This window comes from Anas platyrhynchos, chromosome 8, assembly GCF_047663525.1.
Source record: "Anas platyrhynchos isolate ZD024472 breed Pekin duck chromosome 8, IASCAAS_PekinDuck_T2T, whole genome shotgun sequence".
In the NCBI taxonomy this organism is placed as follows: domain Eukaryota; kingdom Metazoa; phylum Chordata; class Aves; order Anseriformes; family Anatidae; genus Anas; species Anas platyrhynchos.
This window is the reverse complement of record NC_092594.1, coordinates 22,705,007-22,723,688: the sequence shown is the minus strand read 5'-3', so window position 1 is coordinate 22,723,688 and position 18,682 is coordinate 22,705,007. Positions and strand designations below refer to the sequence as shown.

Genomic DNA, 18,682 nt, shown 5'->3' with positions numbered 1-18,682 from the left:
ACACATTTGTTTTCCTACTAACCTTTGATTTTTCCAGCTAAAAAGTTCTTGGAGTTCAGAATCTGATCCATGTCTGAGCGAATGGTTCCTTCAAGAGATTTTGCAAACTCTCTGCACTCTTCTTTCAAGGTACTCAGTCCTTCTGAAACCTGCTGCTGGACTAAGCCATACGTTTCTTCTACAAACTAAATTCAAATTAAATTAATAAGCAAAGATTAGAATCAGCACATTCAGACAATTAGTATGAGAAGCAACTACTCTGGAAATATTCATACTTACACCAAACCAGGCCCGCTTCCTGTCATTCCTCTTTCCTTTCATTTTAGGCAGGATCATCGTCTGAAGGTTAGGAAGGAGTTCCTCCATCACAAGGTTGCTCAAGATCTATATGGTTATGACATTAAAATGACCTGTTCATACATTGTTTGCCATCTAAAAACTGAGCACTTGCATCACAGAATGACATGTAAATATAGGCAACCCCAAACACACAACAGCTTAGCTGTCCCAGGTTGCCAGGAGGACTGTTTTTAAAATATCAGGTATGAATTCCATCTGAAGAATCTTTCTCTGACAGGTTTTGAAAGACCATCAACTAACAACATGAACCAAGATGACAAACAAATATGTCTATTAAAATTTACTGTATGCTGTTAGAAAGACTGCCATGTGAAAAACAATGGAGCTAAAATCATTTATGTCAGCTGTATCAAAAACATTTGAAAAACTGTTATAATGACTGTTGCTTCTCAAGGCTGACCTTGTTCTGAGACACTGATGCCCTCCCAGAAGCATCATTGAGAAGTTGTTCTGAAGATTCATCAGCCAAAGGTCACTTCTAATAAGAAAATACCTTGCAGCAACAGTGGTGTAGTGGTATCATGCAAAATTCCCATTCTTGTTACCCGCATTCGATTCCCAGCTGGTGCAAGTAAGTTCTGCAGCTGTTCCCTGAACTTCTAAGCAATTGCTGGGGCAAAACAGTGACTTTTTCCTGTTTTTAAGAAGGGTAGAAAGGAAGACTTACAGAACTACAGATTGGTGAGACTCCCCTCTGTGCTCGGAAAGATCATGGAACAGATTCTCCTGGAAGCAATGTCAGGGCACATGCAGGAGGTGGTCCAAGGCAGTCAGCATGGCTTCACCAAGAGCAAATCATGCCTGACCAGTCTGGTAGCCTTCTCTGATAGAGTGACCGCATCAATTGACAAGAGAAAAATGACCAATGTAATCTACCTGGACTTCTACAAGGCCTTTGACATCAAATGCGGATCACAAGCCAGCAGTGCGTGCCTGCAGCCCAGAAGGGCAACTGCATCCTGGGCTGCACCAACAGAGGTGTGACCAGCAGGCCGAGGGAGGTGACTGTGCCCCTCTGCTCTGCCCGTGTGAGGCCCCACCTGGAGTCCTGCATCCAGGTCTGGGGCTGCCAGTACCAGAAGGATGTGGGGCTGTTAGAGTGGGTACAGAGAAGGCCACAAGGATGCTCAGAAGCTGGAGCACCTCTCTTGAAAGAAAGAGCTGAGAGAGCTGGGGATGTTTGGCCTGGAGAAGATTCTGGGGAGACCTCACTGCATCTTTTCAATACTTAAAGAAGGCTCATAAAAAAGATGGAGAGCAACTTTTTGCTTGGGCAGATGACAATAGGACAAGGGATAATGGCTTTAAACTAAAAGAGAGCAGATTTAAATTAGAGGTTAGGAGGAAATTCTTCACTCAGACGGAGGTGAGGCACTGTAACAGGTTGACCAGAGAGGCTGTAGATGCCCCATCCCTGGAGGTGTTCTAGACCAGGTTGGATGAGGCCCTGGGCAACCTGATGCAGTGGGTGGCATGGGAGGGTTGGAACAAATTGATCTTTAGGGTCCCTTCCAACACATTTCCAACCCTTCCAATCCATTCTATGATTCTATGACTCTTGACCCAAAAAAAAAAGCAAGATAGAATGATACTGATGTGGATCTTTAGGAGTATTTCTTGTGAACACCAATTTCACAATTCACACAAGGATGGGAGGTCCCAGTAAAACCTGGTATCCCCTGGAAAGGGAATACAGAAATTGGGGTAATCTGTAGATCAAATAATTCTACTCTGATTTTTTTTTTCCAAGAAGTGTAGCACAATACAAAAGATTCATTAGCTCCAACGCTATCCAGAGGAAAAAGGGATAAAATGAATAGCTGATGGAGTTTGTGAAAAACTTTTCAAACAATTACTTCTGTCAGTAAAACTGGTACAAATACAGTAAAATTTTCACATTGTAGAATTTATATACATTAAAATCTCCATTCAAGTATTTGTGCTGGCATGTAGAAAAACTAAGGAAAAGTTATCGTTGCCCCACTTTTTATTATTTAAGTATATTGTCTGTTTTTCATTGCTGTATTTTTCTAAATCAACACTGAGTACTTTTCCCTTTCAGTAACTTTCTCAGTTTGCAGCAGGGTTCAGCTGTAGAAGAGATGCATCACCCTTTCTGAACCCAGCTACTAAATGGCAACTCAGGCTTGCAGCTGGTTCCAATCAGAAATAAAAGACATCAGACTGGGAATACAGATGCTCACAATTTGGGGGAGCAGTCAATACGCTGGCGGGCAAGGCTGCTATTCAGAGACCTAGACAGGCTGAAGAAAGAGGTGGGCCAAAAACCTCATAAAGTTCAGGAAAAGAAAATGCACAGTCCAACATTTGAGATGGAACAATCCCAGGCACCAGTACAGGCTGGCAACAACTGGCTGGAAAGCAGCTTTGAAGAAAAGGATTTGAGCATCCTTGTAGACAGCAAATTCAGCATCTGTCTGCACGGTGTTCTTGCAGCAAAGGGCAACAGCAGGTCAATGGAGGAGAACATTACCCTTTGTTCAGTACTTGTCACACCACATCTGGAACAGTGTCCAGTGTTGGGCTCCCATTACAAGACGTGACACACAGGAATGAGTCCAGCGGAGGCCACCAAGACAGTCAGGGGATGGAGCGCATGACATGGGTAGAGGTGGAGTTGCTCAGCCTTAAGAATGGAAGGCTCAGGGGAGGCCTTACTGCTGTCCACAGCAGATATGGGGAGACACCGTGCAGACAGACCCAGACTCTGCTGGGAGTTGCACAGGGAAAGGATGAAGATGACGGCCACAAGCAGAAACAAGAGAAATTTTAATTAGAATCACAGAATCATTGAGGTTGGAAAAGACCTTCAACGTCATCTGGTCCAACCATCCCCCTACTACCAATGTCACCCACCAAACCACGTCCCTAGGCACCACGTCCAACCTTTCCTTGAACACCCCCACGGACGGTGACTGCACCACCTCCCTGGGCAACCTGTGCCTGATGACTCTTTTTGAGGAGAAAGGTCTCCTAATGTCCAACCTAAAGGTAATGTCTCCTAATTTCCAATCTATTGGTTATTAAAAAAAGATTTTCCCATAAGGGTGGTTATAGGAACAAGCTGTGCCATCTCCTGCCTTGGGCATCTTCAGAACTCAACTGCACAAGGCCCCTAAGTTGGCTCTGCTTTGAGTGTGGGACTTAAAAGAGATAATCTCATGAATAACCCTAACTGGAGCACCACGGACTGAATAATAAATGTGACAACTGATCAAACACATTCTGAAGAATCTGAGCTCTGCAGCAACATTTTTAGGAAGTGCTGGACTGGGTTTATATTGCTCTACTGAAAGTTACACCATAGGGGTTTTAGTTTTTTTAATGCCTTATTTGATTCACCAGTAAGTTATTCTACATTGGTGTAGTATTGATCAATGGAGTTATGCTAGAATAAAATAACGGTGTTGTAGTGCTCTCACTGTGTGGCTGTTCTGTGGCTTGTAACAAGTGTTGTCAAAAAATCCCCAGTTTTAACCCTCTCTTTCAGCACTTACCTACAGAAACAGCACCTGTAATTCAATATATCCTTTGTTAGTAATAAAATATTAAAAATTAAAAAGTACCAAAACAAGGGAAAGAAATGCTTACAACCCCCCAAAAACGTAGTAGGTCTTCAGCTGAGTTACTGCATCCTAGCTTTGCTACCTTCATGTTGAGGCACCAAGGCAGAATTGCATGAGCTAATGAAATGACTGCTTCAGAAAATACTGTGGAGAGTCTACCTTTATAAATGAATGTCAGTAGATATATATATTGGCATTCTGCAGAAATTTTTAAAGCAACAAATTGTAGCCTGCTTGTTCCAAACCATTCACTTAGCTTGGATATTTGCCTAAAACAATTATTATACTGGATCGAAATGGGCATGACAACATACTCTACGTAAAGAATGAATTATTGTTAAGAAGACTGTGGTGTAACTACTCTGGATGTCTTCTGATTACAGTTCTCTTGAGGTGTATGGGTTATGAATAAGGAATATTCATAACCCATATTGCAGACAAAAATTTTGTCTGCAAGAAGCAGACAAAATAAAACACAAAATGAAACTAGCTCTATAATAGCTCCGTAACTTTTTGGAAGAGGGAAAAAGAGAAAAACCCTCAGTCCCTCCACTGGAATGATGGAACTCTTTATTTTGTGGTATTTATTATCAGATGTTAGCAGAAAACTTCAGTCCCTGATATGACAGCACCAGGAAAGACACTGCTTATAAATTCTTTGCCAGTTTCCGTATTTTTCAGCATTTCCAAAGTATACTTTTCCTAAATAAATAATCTGGTTTCTCAAAACAAAACCCGTTTTATTTTGTATCATGAACACTATCAGACTTTTCTCCATTTTCCCAAAGGGATGCCAGACTTCATCAAGGAAAACACCCAACAGCTGGTACTAAAGTAATATTTATTACTGAGCGCTCAGTGCTTTGGAAAAAAAACGTATGTATAAGTCAGGGCACAAATAATGTCTTAATTGCACTAAAATACACCTGGAGTGATGCCAGAAGGACTGGCAGAGTTACTTCATCTGCCATCAGTGCTCCAAAGCTGCTCACTCAGGTATGGATCACTCACTCAGTATGGATCTCAACCCTAAGCTTCACATCTCATTTCTGAAGTACTGAAACACACAAATTTTTGGTGTTCCCAGTGTAATTGTTGCTACGCAATACTCCATTTCAGAAGGCTGGCACGAGAAGTAGGTCTATCAGTTTATCTGCTCAGATCTAAAAGCTTCACTCTCAAAGAACAGGGAAAAACAAAATGATGAAATTCTTCATAACACGTGCATTGGTGCCTTTCTGTTCTCCATAAAGCCTCGTCTCCTGCAATGGCATCTGGAGGCATTAGACCACAAGTTACTGGAAACTGCTGTGTTTAGTATCAAAGGTAACAGCAACAGAAGAAAATACGTTTCTTATCTACAGAAGATCTCAGAAGGTAGAAAAGCAAAGCACAGTCCAATGCAGCAGACAGCACACAAACCATGTGTTCTGAGTTTGGAGCATAGCACTTTTGGTCTCGCTGATTTACCAGAACTATAAACATACCAAATGTGGGAGTGAGATACAGAAAGTATAGAAAATACAGAAAATACAGAAAGGGTAGAAAGTACCTTGTTTTAGAGACAGCATTTATTCACCCACTGACCATGTGGTAAATACAGCTCATATAAATAAAGTAGATGCATAAGCCTTTTGTGGAAATGTGGCCATCCCAATATTCCAGCATGAGCACCACAACTTTAGCTCACTGCACACTTTCTTTCACTTTTTAGTTTAAAAAAATATGGAACAGTTTATTAAAATATAAATGTTTCTTACATATCAATAAGAAGTGTCTTGAAATTTTGGGAACTTCTACCTACTAGAATTTTTTTGGAATGTAATTTTTTTTCCCCAAGAGTCTTTACAACCTTCACTATCCTCAGAGTTGCTATAGCCAAAGCGTCCCCAAATTAGGATGATATTCTTTTACCTCTTTTTCATTGCCAGTTATCATTTCCCATGTCCCATAGTGGCCTTTCTCCTGCCGGAAGAACTGAACGGCTTCCAAGAATGCCTCAACTTCATACGTGGTCTGCTTGAGGAAATCTGAAGGGAAAGAAAAAAGGTAGTACAAAGGATTTACCCGTAAATAACCTTTAAAATAAACGTCCTTTTTAAATCCATTTTCTTATTCCATGTGCATCCAGCAGAAATATTTTCCAATCATTTACTAAGCCTGAGTGTTTGAAGACCTTTGGGGTTTCATTAAGATTCAGAAGCTTAATTTTGCCACGTATAAACTATCATAAGCCAGCCCATTTAAGCTGATAAGTAAAACCAGTATCAGCAGGTAATAACACAGACCACACCGTAAAAGATAACAGTTTTACAGCAAGCTTCATATGTGGGAGATTTTGAAAAGGCAGTCATTAACACATGAAAGCTCATCCCTTATTTTTATACCTATAAGCTACATATGATGGTACATGGGCAGACTTTGACAGCAGGTCCTAATGCCAAGAGTTGGGAGTTTCTGCTTCTTATATTTAAAATAAAATTTTACAAATTTAAGGTAGTGATAATCATCTGAGAAGCAGCACATTACAGCATGTTGCATGCCCTTGAGAAATTGCTAAATCCTGACTTACTGCTTCCCAGTAATCTTCTATTTCGTTGTTTTATTATGGAATCGATGATCAGCATGATTTTTTCACGGGCATACAAAAACACAGACCAGGACAAAGTAAGCTCTGTGCTCTTACAAATTAAGAACAACATTTCTGACAAAATTGCGTTGCTTTTCCCCGATATTTCAGTCGTTTAACCACAGGTCAAGTTACCATCCACAGCTACTACTGCTAGATGGCAGCTTGTCCCAAGAACATGAAATGAAGAAAGCCTGGGGGCACTATGCTGTACAAATGGGACTACAGCATGGAAAAAAATGAAAACAAGTGGCTAAACTAGTTTGCTCTTATAAATACCGGATAACCAGCCATGCAGTAGAAATTATATCTCAGGCAATTTCTTCTTTCCAATCCGCAAGACATTTGAGATAGTTGCAGTCAACAGTCTCCTTCACATTACAGCACATCAAACCACATCTAATGAAGGCTGCAATAGCAGTCACACATTAGAACTAGTTTGTCATAATCTGGGGAGAAACAGTCCCTCTGTCTCAAAATGTGGAAAAGCTCCTTAGAGCCATGAGGCCATTTGGCAAACCTGAGTAAGAATTTCAGGCTGAGAAACCACAGCTGAAATACTTCAGGAATTTGAGCACTGCCTTTGCTGAGTCAGAGCTTCAGGACTACTGTGAGGATTATTATCTTAAGGGAAAAACAAACTGATAGCAGTTTATTGTCACCTCTTCAAGGTTAACTACTTACAGCCTTGATCAGCTCAAGTCCTATTGTGTGCATGTTAGAAGGGAAGGGGAATGTTAATTCAAAGGTAAGTATACTGCTGTTCAAGATACTGATATGTATAAGCAATTGTTATGTGAAGTCAGAAAATAAATTCTCAAGCCTTGCCTGTCAAGCAAGACATATCTTTGACTTGTTTGTGAAACCTTCTAATGACAAAAGCGTTATAGAAGGCTTGTATGCACACCAAGAGCAATACAGGGCTTATACAGGGCTTATACATTATGGGGAACACAGAAGATTAACTCTACAATAATTCCCCAAATGTCTCCTCCATGCATTTTACACAAAAAGGAAAGCAGGAGAAACGTACAACTATTTTACCAATGCTTCATTACTTGAAAACAGCATTTTATCAGCTACATCTACATGGTGGGCAATGAGGTTTAAGATCAGTGTCAGAATTTGCTCTTTCAGAGTTTTCCCTGAAAGCAGTAACTGCTACGGGAAGGTATGCTATACAAACTGAGGCACAGTGAACATTTTCATGCTGCCACTTCGTAGATACCATTCCTGTTTAGCAGATATTTGAAGGTCCCGAGAGATCAATTTCTTCACCCCCACACGCTGATCAATCAAGAACAGCAGGCACGTAAAATCCCAACCATTTACTCACTGCTATCTCCATGATTTGTAGCATTTTTAAAAGCAAGTCACAAACCAGGATGTTAAAATACCAGTTTAGGAGTTGTAGAATCAACCTGTTCACTGACACGAGAAGAATGTCCTCTGACAGCAGCTTTGATGAAAGAAGAGCACTCCACCTGAAGAAATGTATTGCATTTAAAAACTTTTGTCCTCCCAGAACTAAACTCTGGATATTTTGAACAGAAGAGAGCCAGGCCTGGCTGGGGAGATTGCAACTCCTGCAGCCCTCCCATCGTGACTCATATGTTTTCCTTCTTCGCAGCTGTGCTCCCTCCTAACCAAAAGGGACAACAGACCATCCAAAGGGCTGGATCTTGGACCTGCTGAGGTGACAATTTGCCAGGGCTGACAAGTCTCCCCTCTAAGATCATCAAGTTTTGAACTGTGTACTCAAGGGAGGATTTTCTCTATTATGACTGTCCCTGACCCATAGAAAAGTGGAAGGAAGATGCTAAAAGAACAAGAGCAATTCATTTGAATAGTTCTTGGGAACAATATCAAACTGTAAATTACATAAAATCCCAAATCATACATTCTTTCCTATACCAGTAAACACAGGAGGACACCACAATTATGGTAGTCTTACTACAAAAACAGCTCGAAGTAGAAAGGCAGCTTTATCCTTCAAGGCCTACTGTAATTGCTTTAAGCATTTTTTTCTCACTTTCCATAGGAGGAAAGGATTGCATCAGAGATAAGACACTGAACAACTACATCCATCCAGCGTTGGCCTGTGCAGAAGCTGTTGGCAATGGAGACAAGACAGAGGCACATTCATGGGATATGGCTTGAGAAAAGGGAATTGTACCCAAGCTGAAAAGAGCTGCAGAGCACATCGTTGGGGATTTCAGCAGGGAAGAACCAGGGCTTCTGTAAATCAGATCTAGCAGTTTATGACAAGGCTAGAGGACTGAAGATGGATTGGCAGCCAGCTCCATTATACAACGGCAAAGTAAGGAAAACAATGAAGAAGCTGTTGGGGTAGCCTTGCTTACGTGCAAGAGAGAGGAAGGCGCGTGGGAGATGGAAGCAGAAACTGCAGCTGTGAACAGGGCAGGTGGTAAACCCTTGTGGTACCAGGAACAATTGTTCATCAGCAGAAAGGACAACGAGTGCTTCACTGTGAGGCTTCCCCTTCAAGTGACCTGGCTGGCACCTATCGCCAGTAATGGGTCTGCCCCTGCTGCTTGCAGAAAGCGGAGCATGCCAGGGGAGCTGGGTGCAGAGGCGGTTCTGGGTCATCCCTGTCCGACTCCCACAAAACGCATGGGAGTCATCTGGTGGTGTAGTGTTTTATTTCCATTGGTTCCAGGCTCCTTAGAAGCTAATCTGAGATACAGCACCGCATTATGTGTTTCACAGGTAAAGGCATACGGTAACACACATCACTATTCTTTCCATGGAGCAGTACAGGACTATCACAATCCACTTTCTTCCTTGTGCCATCTATACAGCTTTCAAAACCAGAAAAAGCTGGAAACATCTGCTCTAAATGTGTGATATACCTTATTCTCCTCTGCTCAGGCCAGCTGCTGCCTCCCTCAAAATGGAAAAATGTACTTTTCTTTTGGGTAGCCTGGGCAAGACTGAATACTTAGTCTCATTTCTGAAGTGCACATGTATAGCCTTCTTGCTCCACCTTCTTGTTACATCTCATTATGAAAGGAAAAGCCAGGGGCAGAAACATTTAATTGTCATTGGACAAGAAGCAGTTAGCAAGCAAATCTTCCACAACAACACTGCAAGCCATAAAGTTTACTGCATGTCCGCCAGCACAAGGCTGGAGAGGCTTTACGGGTACCAGACTCATGCTACGTGCTTAATCCAGGCTCGTCTGCACTTGGAAAGTTACCCAAACAGCTTCTCCAGCTGCTAATGGATATAACATCTGCACATTTGTGGAGAGCAAAACAAAATTCTCTTTGGTCTATTTGATTTTAAAACAAGAAAAGCCACATAGAGACTGTCTTTTAATACCCAAGTGTGGAGCCTAATTTAAATAACATACACAGATAAGATACCACTAACAATACATTCCTTTTATAAACATAGAATAAAGGCAGTTCATTCACAGAGTAACTGCTATAAAGCTCCTATTGAAAAGATGGAAGGACAACTGGAAACACACTGGCTTCATAAATCTCCCCACATTTGCATGTCTCACGAAGACACAGCTGAGTTTGTTCAGTACTGCAGAAAGGTGTCTAAGGAGCCTTGTAGACATGAACTTCCCTGCAGTGTGTAAGTAGATTAAAATCTTCCCCCCCACCAAAAAAAATCTCAAAGTTTAATTCATCAAAACAATGCACAAAAGACTGGGCTAGTCAACACCCACTAAAGAGTGCAGTGGGCACTGATGAATTGTTGGTGCCGAACCCTTAACTTAGAAGGCCCCATGCCCAATTTCAGCTGCATCTGATGTTTCTGCCACTGTTAGATTTGCTGTCTTTTAGTGAGGATCTCCAGGCTATACACTTCAGGTCCTGTTCATCATTTGGCAGATGTCTGGCTGTATGGTCAAGTAACAGAGGAAATCTTCAGTCTCAAGTTACTATGTGCTCTCCTCCAAAACACTGCGTGCAAAAACTTCTAGAAATAGACCTTGTTATCAGAGATGAATACCTTAGATCTCACTGCCTCTAGATAAAGTTGTGGATTTTCAGCAAATCTGGACAATAGGAAATCTGTGTTCGACCATTCCTTTCAAATTTGTTACCTGTATGTATTACAGGCTGCTGCATCAGGTCTCTCGCTGATGATTAATCACTCAGATGCTCATTTTCTTAGTTATAGATGAGGGGAGGTGCCTCTTTAACATTACATATCCTAACTTGCCATGCTAGCTGTTAAGAAGTGTTTCAATACCCAGTTTTATTTGCAAAGTAGTAGTTACTAGTAAAACTATTAAAACTCATTACTACAGCATGAAAAAGTAGACTAAAATGGTCATGCAACAACCAGAATGGGAATAAGTGTCTGAAGACACATGGCATATCATCTACTCACTTAACAAACATTAAGTCAACAAATAAAGTCTTCCGATAAGCAGCAGCACAGCTCATTTCTGTACCTCTCATACAACCACATGGAAAAGGCCGTGTTTGGGAAGCTCAGGCAACATTTCTGCAGCTCCTGGTGGGACTGCAGTCAGATGTTATAACCAGACAGCAAGAATTTTCCACCTCCCACAATTTATGGGGTGGTTTGCTCTGCTGGGACAACGAGAGTTCACAGTTCCCTTCTGCATCCTGACTAATCCTGCAAACTGGGACTCACTCATTTTTGGATGCAGCAGCAGCATTACAGCATGAAGCTGTTCAGAGAGCCAAGGAGCTGCAGTCAGGATATTTTACGATGTGTAAAAACTGAGTATGTCATCCTTCAAAACAAATGCAGTGCCCATATTGCAATCCTGCAAATGCCCTTCTCCCTTACAGGCTTCTCTTACAGTAAATTTATTACTTTTATTGTTAATAATAATGCAGGGGGATATTGACTGTGGACAAAGTGCTTCACCAAATCTCACTAAACCACTGAGAGTAATCTAAGCTTTACAACTGACATTTTGCAAAAAAGCTGAGGTCCAAACAAGACATAGATGAACCAATGCTGAAACAGAATCCAGAAGCTTCAGCACACAGAGCAAAGGTTTTAATTAAAGAAAAGCTGATTCTGACATAATGCCCATCATCTGACTACCAAAACTCAGAAGAAATTCACTCTGGCTTCCTCTGCTTCCTGCAGCATCGATGACATTGATGTATATGTTCCCGAGCTGGAGAGCTGTGTACAGTTTGGTGTGAGACTCTGTATTCAGAGAGCATTACTTTCCATATGGTTCCTGAATTCTACCTGCAGGTAACTCTGTTTGATAATAGGAGCAATCTGGCATCTAGCAATGGCAGTATTTATACATGATGATCACATGTAGGCCCACAGGTAGGAAGGTTGCCTTGTCTGGCTCCTCCCTACCACCCTCAGTAACTGCAGCTTTGGTCAGATGTCTCTTCCTCACATATGGGAAGTGCTAACAACCTGTTATTCTTATTTCCCTCTCATAACACCACAGGACCCATGAATACCACCTCAAATCTTCAAAGTGACAGACTGACCTCAGCTAAGGAGTGGGGAAGTCAAGGCAGGAGGATGCTCACTGGAAGGTCATAAAGATGGCAGTGGAGTTGAGCTTGGTGGATTTTCGCTGACTGGGAGAGTATTTGGCACTTATTATAATTTTGGGGATATGAGAATTAGTAGAAATTGTGTTTAATTTTATATGACCTTAGAGTAACATATTCTTGCTTCCTCATCTATTTGGTCAAAGCCTGGCTTAGATGAAGGTAGTGCCAAAACATCTATTTGTAGCTGTTTCTTCCTGATCCTGTTATGTAGCATTTTCCTGGGACAAGAAGTATCTCCAGTTGTACAGTAATGGCGAAGGGCTGTGCTTCTTGTGATGCTATGAACAGAATAGTAGGAGGTGAATAAAGCTCAAAAATATTTGGGATTTTCAGTGTTCTACCTTTGGTTTTAGCAGTCTCAAAAGATGGTGCTTCCACCACTTACTATTTCCACTGGACATTACCTTCAACAGGACAGATTTTATGCTAAGAAATGCAAATTAAACTTTTCTCAGTTCTCTTGCCCTTCCAAGTCATCCCCCTCTCCCCTGGCATCTGTTTCTTTAAAATACATTTAGATTGTTGTGTTTCCTCTGTTTTGCATTAAACATGCTCTTCAATTAAAAACAAAAAATCTAATTGAGTTTCTTTTAAAATTCAGCTCTTTTTAAACAAAGACTAGTAAAAAAGAAAACACACAGCCCAAAACTAGAGGGAGGCTGCTGAAAAAAAAAAAGGCTTTATTTTCAGAAAGTGTGGTGTCTTAGCCATCTCACTACACAGGACATTTCTATCTCTTGTATTGGACTTGAAGAAAAGCTATTGCACAGTGCCAAACACCAACAGATTTGGGTGAAGGCATCTGGAGAACATTAGGGAATAAGAGATGTTCCTGCAGTTAAAGAATCATTCTGCCAACTTCCCACCACCACAATTAGGGGATGCCCATCAAAAGAAAGTAAACAAACATGACAAAGAACAGTTTCCCTTTCTAAGAGTGATCTATTTAGCCCACGTTTCTTATAACAGCATTTTTCTGGTAATACCTGCCTGGGGTTTATTTGCTGTGGGTAGGGACTGCAGTGGTTAATGTCTGTTGCTCATGCAGTTTCTGTTAACGATGAGCAGTTTTCTACTAGGAGGTATGTGAGTGATACCATCACGCAGACAGCGACAGACAAGACACAGAGAATTGCCAAAGAGAGAGCCCAGACCCTGAGTCTGTTATGCACAAGTACGCAAGACCAGCCTATCATCCTGTTATCAGATGGAAAAAAGCAACCATCCAAGTTCTCAGCACATTTCAAGAGTTGTTGCTTGTAAGATATTACCAAAAAATGGTAAGAAAGGTAGTGGCCAACATCTCCAAAAGGCTGAAGTTACGAAAAATTCTGTCTCCCAAGAAACAAACATAGTCCCAACCCAAAGAGAAAACTGAAGTGAATCCATCTGTCTGAACAAGGAGAGATGAGAAGAGCTAAGGCACTGGATGTCAGGAAAAGACAGCTTGCCTAGGGCTTGTAATGCAGCTACGGCCCCTCCAGAAAAAAATTATATGAATAAAAGGACATACCATTTAAATTTACAAAATGGAGTCCTGTCATATTATTACCCCAAATTGAGATCGAAGTGAAGTATAATGTCCCGGGTCTGAGAAGCATCAACCTCACAGCTCTGATGTTTTCCTGAGAGCAATGTAGTACCGTATGATTCATAGACCATGTGGTATAAAACTGCTAACCACTAACAGAAGCTAAATGAGGTCATTTCCAAGCAGGATACAACCCTGCAATAATACACTGTATTTATAGCAAATAAAGTTTTGCAGTGCAAGTTCCCTCCTAAACATTAAACCAACATTTCAGATGATTGCTTTGCAGCATGCAATGCCTGTATTAAAGCTGTTCAAAGCAGCACAAGACCGATTACATGGCACCTCCCTCTGCCGGGAACATCAGGCTGGTGTTTTATAGTCTAAACCACAGATTCATTCATCTCTGATAATCTCCAAGTGCTTTACAAACCATCTCCTGTATTCCTGGTAAAGATGAGCATTCTGTTGCCACTGACCTTTGAAGCCGCAGCCCAAATACAGCCTTACACCTGCACAAATGGGTATCTTCACAGCTACTAAACCAAGCTCAGGTGGTGGGCACAAGGCAGTGTCTCCTCTGCACCACCCCCTGCTTTGTAACATACAAGAGAAGAAAGATAAAAACAGGGTGTGGAGGTGACAGAGGTAGGAAGAACACAATCACAATTAGGATTTTACACATGTTAATCATCTTGTCATTTCAGAATGAATACACCTCCCACAGACTGAAAATCCCAACTACAGTACAAGCTAGAGGGGCTTACTGGAAAAGTCAATCACTCAACAAAGGAAATAATGTTGCAGAGTAAAAGCATCCCACAAGTAGGAAAAATAGTCTCACTTTAAACAAATTATACATAAAATTCTATATTGCATCCTAAAACATTTCATGGGTTTTGTAGCACCCCACAAGCCATGTCAAACATATTTATAGGAAAATGGTTTTGAATGTTAAGACAGTGTTAATACTTCTGTGGCAGTTTACACACCTCTTTTGAATGCATATTTAGATTTGTGGATAAAGTGAGAGACGTAGCACAAACCAGCCATCACCTCAGCCACTCATGTGGAGTACAGGAGATCTGATCTTGTTAACCATAGAGTGATTTAATTAATTAAAGTGCAGCAGCTGCAGTGAGAGAAGTCAAGATGCAAGTCCCAGCTTGGGGACATACAGGTGGAAGGCTGAACACTGCTTATGTTATACCTTTGCCCAGACCCAAAATATCATGCAAACCTTCAGAAAGATCTTGCTTTCATCCTAGAGAAAAGCTATTTTCCTTTAACATTAAAAAAACAAACAAACAAAAAAAAAACCAACCTGCAGGGTATCAAAGCAACTGCAATTTCCTACTCCTTTCTACTTTAATTGGTCATTCCGCACAGTTTCTGAGAAAGATAATCCTGATAAAGACACCTGAACAAGAAAATTCTTTCCTTCAGCTGCCCTCCCCAGAGAAGAAAAGCCAACCTGGCTGTAACATGAAGACTCAAAAATCTTTCCAAAGTCCTATTTGGACTCATGACAGATGCCTTGCTCTGTACAGGGATAAAGACAAGCAGTACAGAACCAGGTTCAGAGGCAGGGATTTGCATGTAGCTAGTAAAGAGGATGACAAGGAGAAGGAAGTGTCTAACAAAGACAGTATTTCTCCTGATACAGCCAACCTTTCCTTCAGCTTGAATATTAAATGTCCTTTTCTCAACCTTTACCAACACTTCAGTAATTATTTTGAATTACAGTCCAAGAGTTGCTAAGTCCTGTATGTACTATACACATGTCCATGTAGGAAAGCTACAAATAATTATGAGAAAAACAACTGCAAGCTAAACTTAGAGTTGAAATAGGAAATATGGACAGAGCTGGTGGCAATCCAAAACATTACAGAGATAGTAAACCTGATGCTGTCTCAGTTCTCCTGTCATAGCCAAGCTGTGCCAGAATGTCTTGCATAAGGATAAAATGACATTTTGTATTTCTCTCTTGCTGAATACTTTTCCTTGTTGTACTTCTTTAATGTATCTTTTCTCTACTTTTTTAGTTATGGTGAAATTGGAGATGGCAGGATATGGTTTTGAAAGTCCCCTAGCTTCCTGTGTCATGAGGGTGTTTATCAAGATACGGATGTGAAATCAAACCAGATGAAAGAATATAAAAACAAGAAGTGAAACTCTGCATCTCCCAGAATTAGCTAGTTATATTTTCCTTCCCATTACGCAGACTTCCCTACATCCCAACACCAACTGGTTGGCCCTCTCTTTTAACAGCAAATACCAAGTGAAACACAATAGCTGGTAATCTTTTATATGGAAGGGAGAAGCCTGCCTAATGAAAGAAGGAAAGGCAGGAAGGGAAAAAGGGAAAAAGGGAAGGAAGGAGGGAAGGAGGGAAGGAGGGAAGGAAGGGATCATGAAAACTGAAACAAATATAGCAAAATATTTGACACGATGCAGTAAAGGGTCTTTAAAAATAAAAAATTCTACTGTGGTGAACAATGCGAATTATTTACTAAAATCAATAACCCCACACTGGCTACATTGTGAATGTGTCCCAACTAAGATCAGAACATGTTTTCTAGTAGCCCTTGAACCTGCATCTTCTTCTAACAGCTCTCTTTTGTCTTGACACATTTGCCATTTTAAACATTTATTTTTCAGTTTTGCTGAAACACTGAAGGCTTTATGATCACCCTGGGAAAATACTGCAAGTCTTGCACAGCACAAGGACAGATAAACAAATGTTGAAAGCTTAATTGTGTAGCACTGTGCCCAGAGAACTGTGCTTTCTTCTTTGTATGTGGAATTATCTCTAGGAAGAGTCATCACTAAATCCTATAACTCTTCACCACATTTTATGATTGACTCCTCTGTATTTGCTGGCTTAGAAAAAGCCTCTTCTGCCATGAATATTTTTTGGCTCCCCAAGTTCCCTGTTTAGAGACTTCCCCTGAAAATTATCTTTATATATGCACATTCAAGTCATTTAACTAATTTAGCTCACCCTTTCATTCATAATAGCCAAAAAGCTTTGAAAGCAGCAAATATGCCCATTATGTTTTATATCCTATGCCTTAGGATAAATTCAATGAGCAATGAATCATGGCATTTCAGAGCTGCATGCAATGTTCCTTAAAGCAGCCCACTGAAATCCTTAATTATGAAGGTGTTGGTAGAGAACTGGACAACGTTGAGGGTAGGAAGCTTTTTGATGGAGCTTTTGTAAAGAAGTTTTGAGATAACTGCCAAGATTAGATAGCAGCACCTCTGTACTGAGCGTGCAAATTTACAGTTAGCTTTTTTTTTTTTTTCTTTCCTAGAAGCAAAGTTTCATAACTATTAATTTTAATAGGAGAAGGGCCACACACTGAATGGTAAAAACAAATTTTGAAATTTATTTGACTCAAACTCTGCCGGAAAAGCGTATCAAACGCAAACATAGCTTATGTTAGGGTTGCCAAATCTGGCAGCACCAGTAGCTGCAGCTCTTGTGACATCCTTCCCTACCTGCCCCACAGATGGGTCCATGCTTTAGTCCCACGGCAGTAACTCTCAGGCCCCTACTTCTCTTCACTAGCTGGCTTAGTCCCTCTCCCAGGTCTGTCCGGTCGCTGCCTCCCACACCTCCTCTCCTACTGCCAAATATTCTGGATTGATTTTTGCTGGTGAGTGAAGACTATATACGTGCACAGCAGGTAAAATTCCATGAATCATGTCACTTCAGAGTTGCATGCAATGGTCATTAATGCAGCCCACTGAAATCCTTAATTCCACTTGGTATACATGTACACAGGCTTCACTCGCAAGCAAGTAACAGTGTGGGGCTTCACTGGACTCACCACCCTCCTGTTTACACCTAATTGGCCCCTTTTATCTCCTTTTTCCTCTGTTATTCTGTCAGGGTTCCTCTGCTGCTCCCTGGGTATTTGTGTTTTCAGCAATGAGCCCTTAATCACACATCCTCACAGCTGAAAACCCCCAAAGTATTTGGATCTCCTCTCCAAATCCTGAGGCATCACAAAAGCCAACTTGCAAAGAGCAGAAGGGGAGTTCCCCAGATGAATCACTGAACTTGGATGATTTCTGTACTTAGATTAATCCATCGCTCAACTTTCAAAATCAGGCTAATTCACAGAATCTCGGTATACACACCCTGTTCAGTTAGAATATTTATGGTACCATGGCCAATCTGGTCCTGGTTGGTTTAGGCACATTTTAAAGGTTTTTAATATGTTTTATCTGAATTGCACTCAAGAACGGTGTATAACATTGCTCCTTAAACTACAAACCCTCATCAATTAATATAAAGGAAAGGTGAACACAATAGAAAATTTGAGGGGGAATGAAAACCCCACAGTCCACACACCTGAATCACAGCTGCAAGCACTAATCCCTAAATCCAAACATGTTTGTAATTATTCTTCTGACCAGGAGTTCCAACATAAAAACCCAGAAACACAGGACGGACCAGTTATTTAAGATGAGAGACTCTAAAGAGAGTAAATAGCTGAATCCCAGAGTAGCTCCCATGTCAAAACCACACGCTGATTCACTCAAGGTTTGTGTTCAGTGAGAGACGGTATTTAATTCTGCTTCCTGGGAGAAAACCGGTTTTAACTAAAAACTCCTCTGAATTTTTGGCTGAAACCCAGTAAGATACACTCCTTTCCAGAACTCCTAGTGCTATTTTATAGAAAAGACAGAAAGGCAGCCTCTGATCAGACATTACATCTGCTTTTCTCCTGCCCTTGCCAAATCTGCCCTGGCAATGAAGAGATGGGGAGAGTGCTGCCTTGGCCAGTGCTCCTCATCCCACTAAATTCTATTCCATAATCAAACTTTAAGGATTTTTCACATTTCTTCTCACTTTTCACTTTTTCTTTAATATAAGAACACAGCTTATTTTTATATCATGAGCTTTATTAATCTGTAGTATTGCTGCACGTGTATATAACATTGTCAAGTTGTTCAGATGCCCGTCTTTTGTGGATGGAACTGGTTGCAAATAAAGCTTAAAAAAAGTATT

General features: G+C 40.9%; 1 protein-coding gene across 3 annotated transcripts in view; it reads right to left on the bottom strand.

Annotated features, from left to right (window-relative positions):
• NIBAN1 (niban apoptosis regulator 1) overlaps positions 1-18,682 on the bottom strand; it is a 74,079-nt gene that overhangs the window by 10,692 nt on the left and 44,705 nt on the right. Inside the window, exons 1-4 of one of the 3 annotated variants that reach the window (XM_027463647.1) lie at positions 14,649-14,724; positions 5,862-5,977; positions 280-384; positions 23-185 (exon numbers count right to left, since the gene is read on the bottom strand). In XM_027463647.1, coding sequence (XP_027319448.1) covers positions 23-185; positions 280-384; positions 5,862-5,977; positions 14,649-14,709 — 445 coding nt within the window. In that variant the 5' untranslated portion in view covers positions 14,710-14,724. Of the gene's footprint in view, positions 1-22; positions 186-279; positions 385-5,861; positions 5,978-13,638; positions 13,685-14,648; positions 14,725-18,682 lie in introns of those variants that run through there. The other 2 variants (XM_072041423.1, XM_027463644.3) reach the window with 2 other exon arrangements.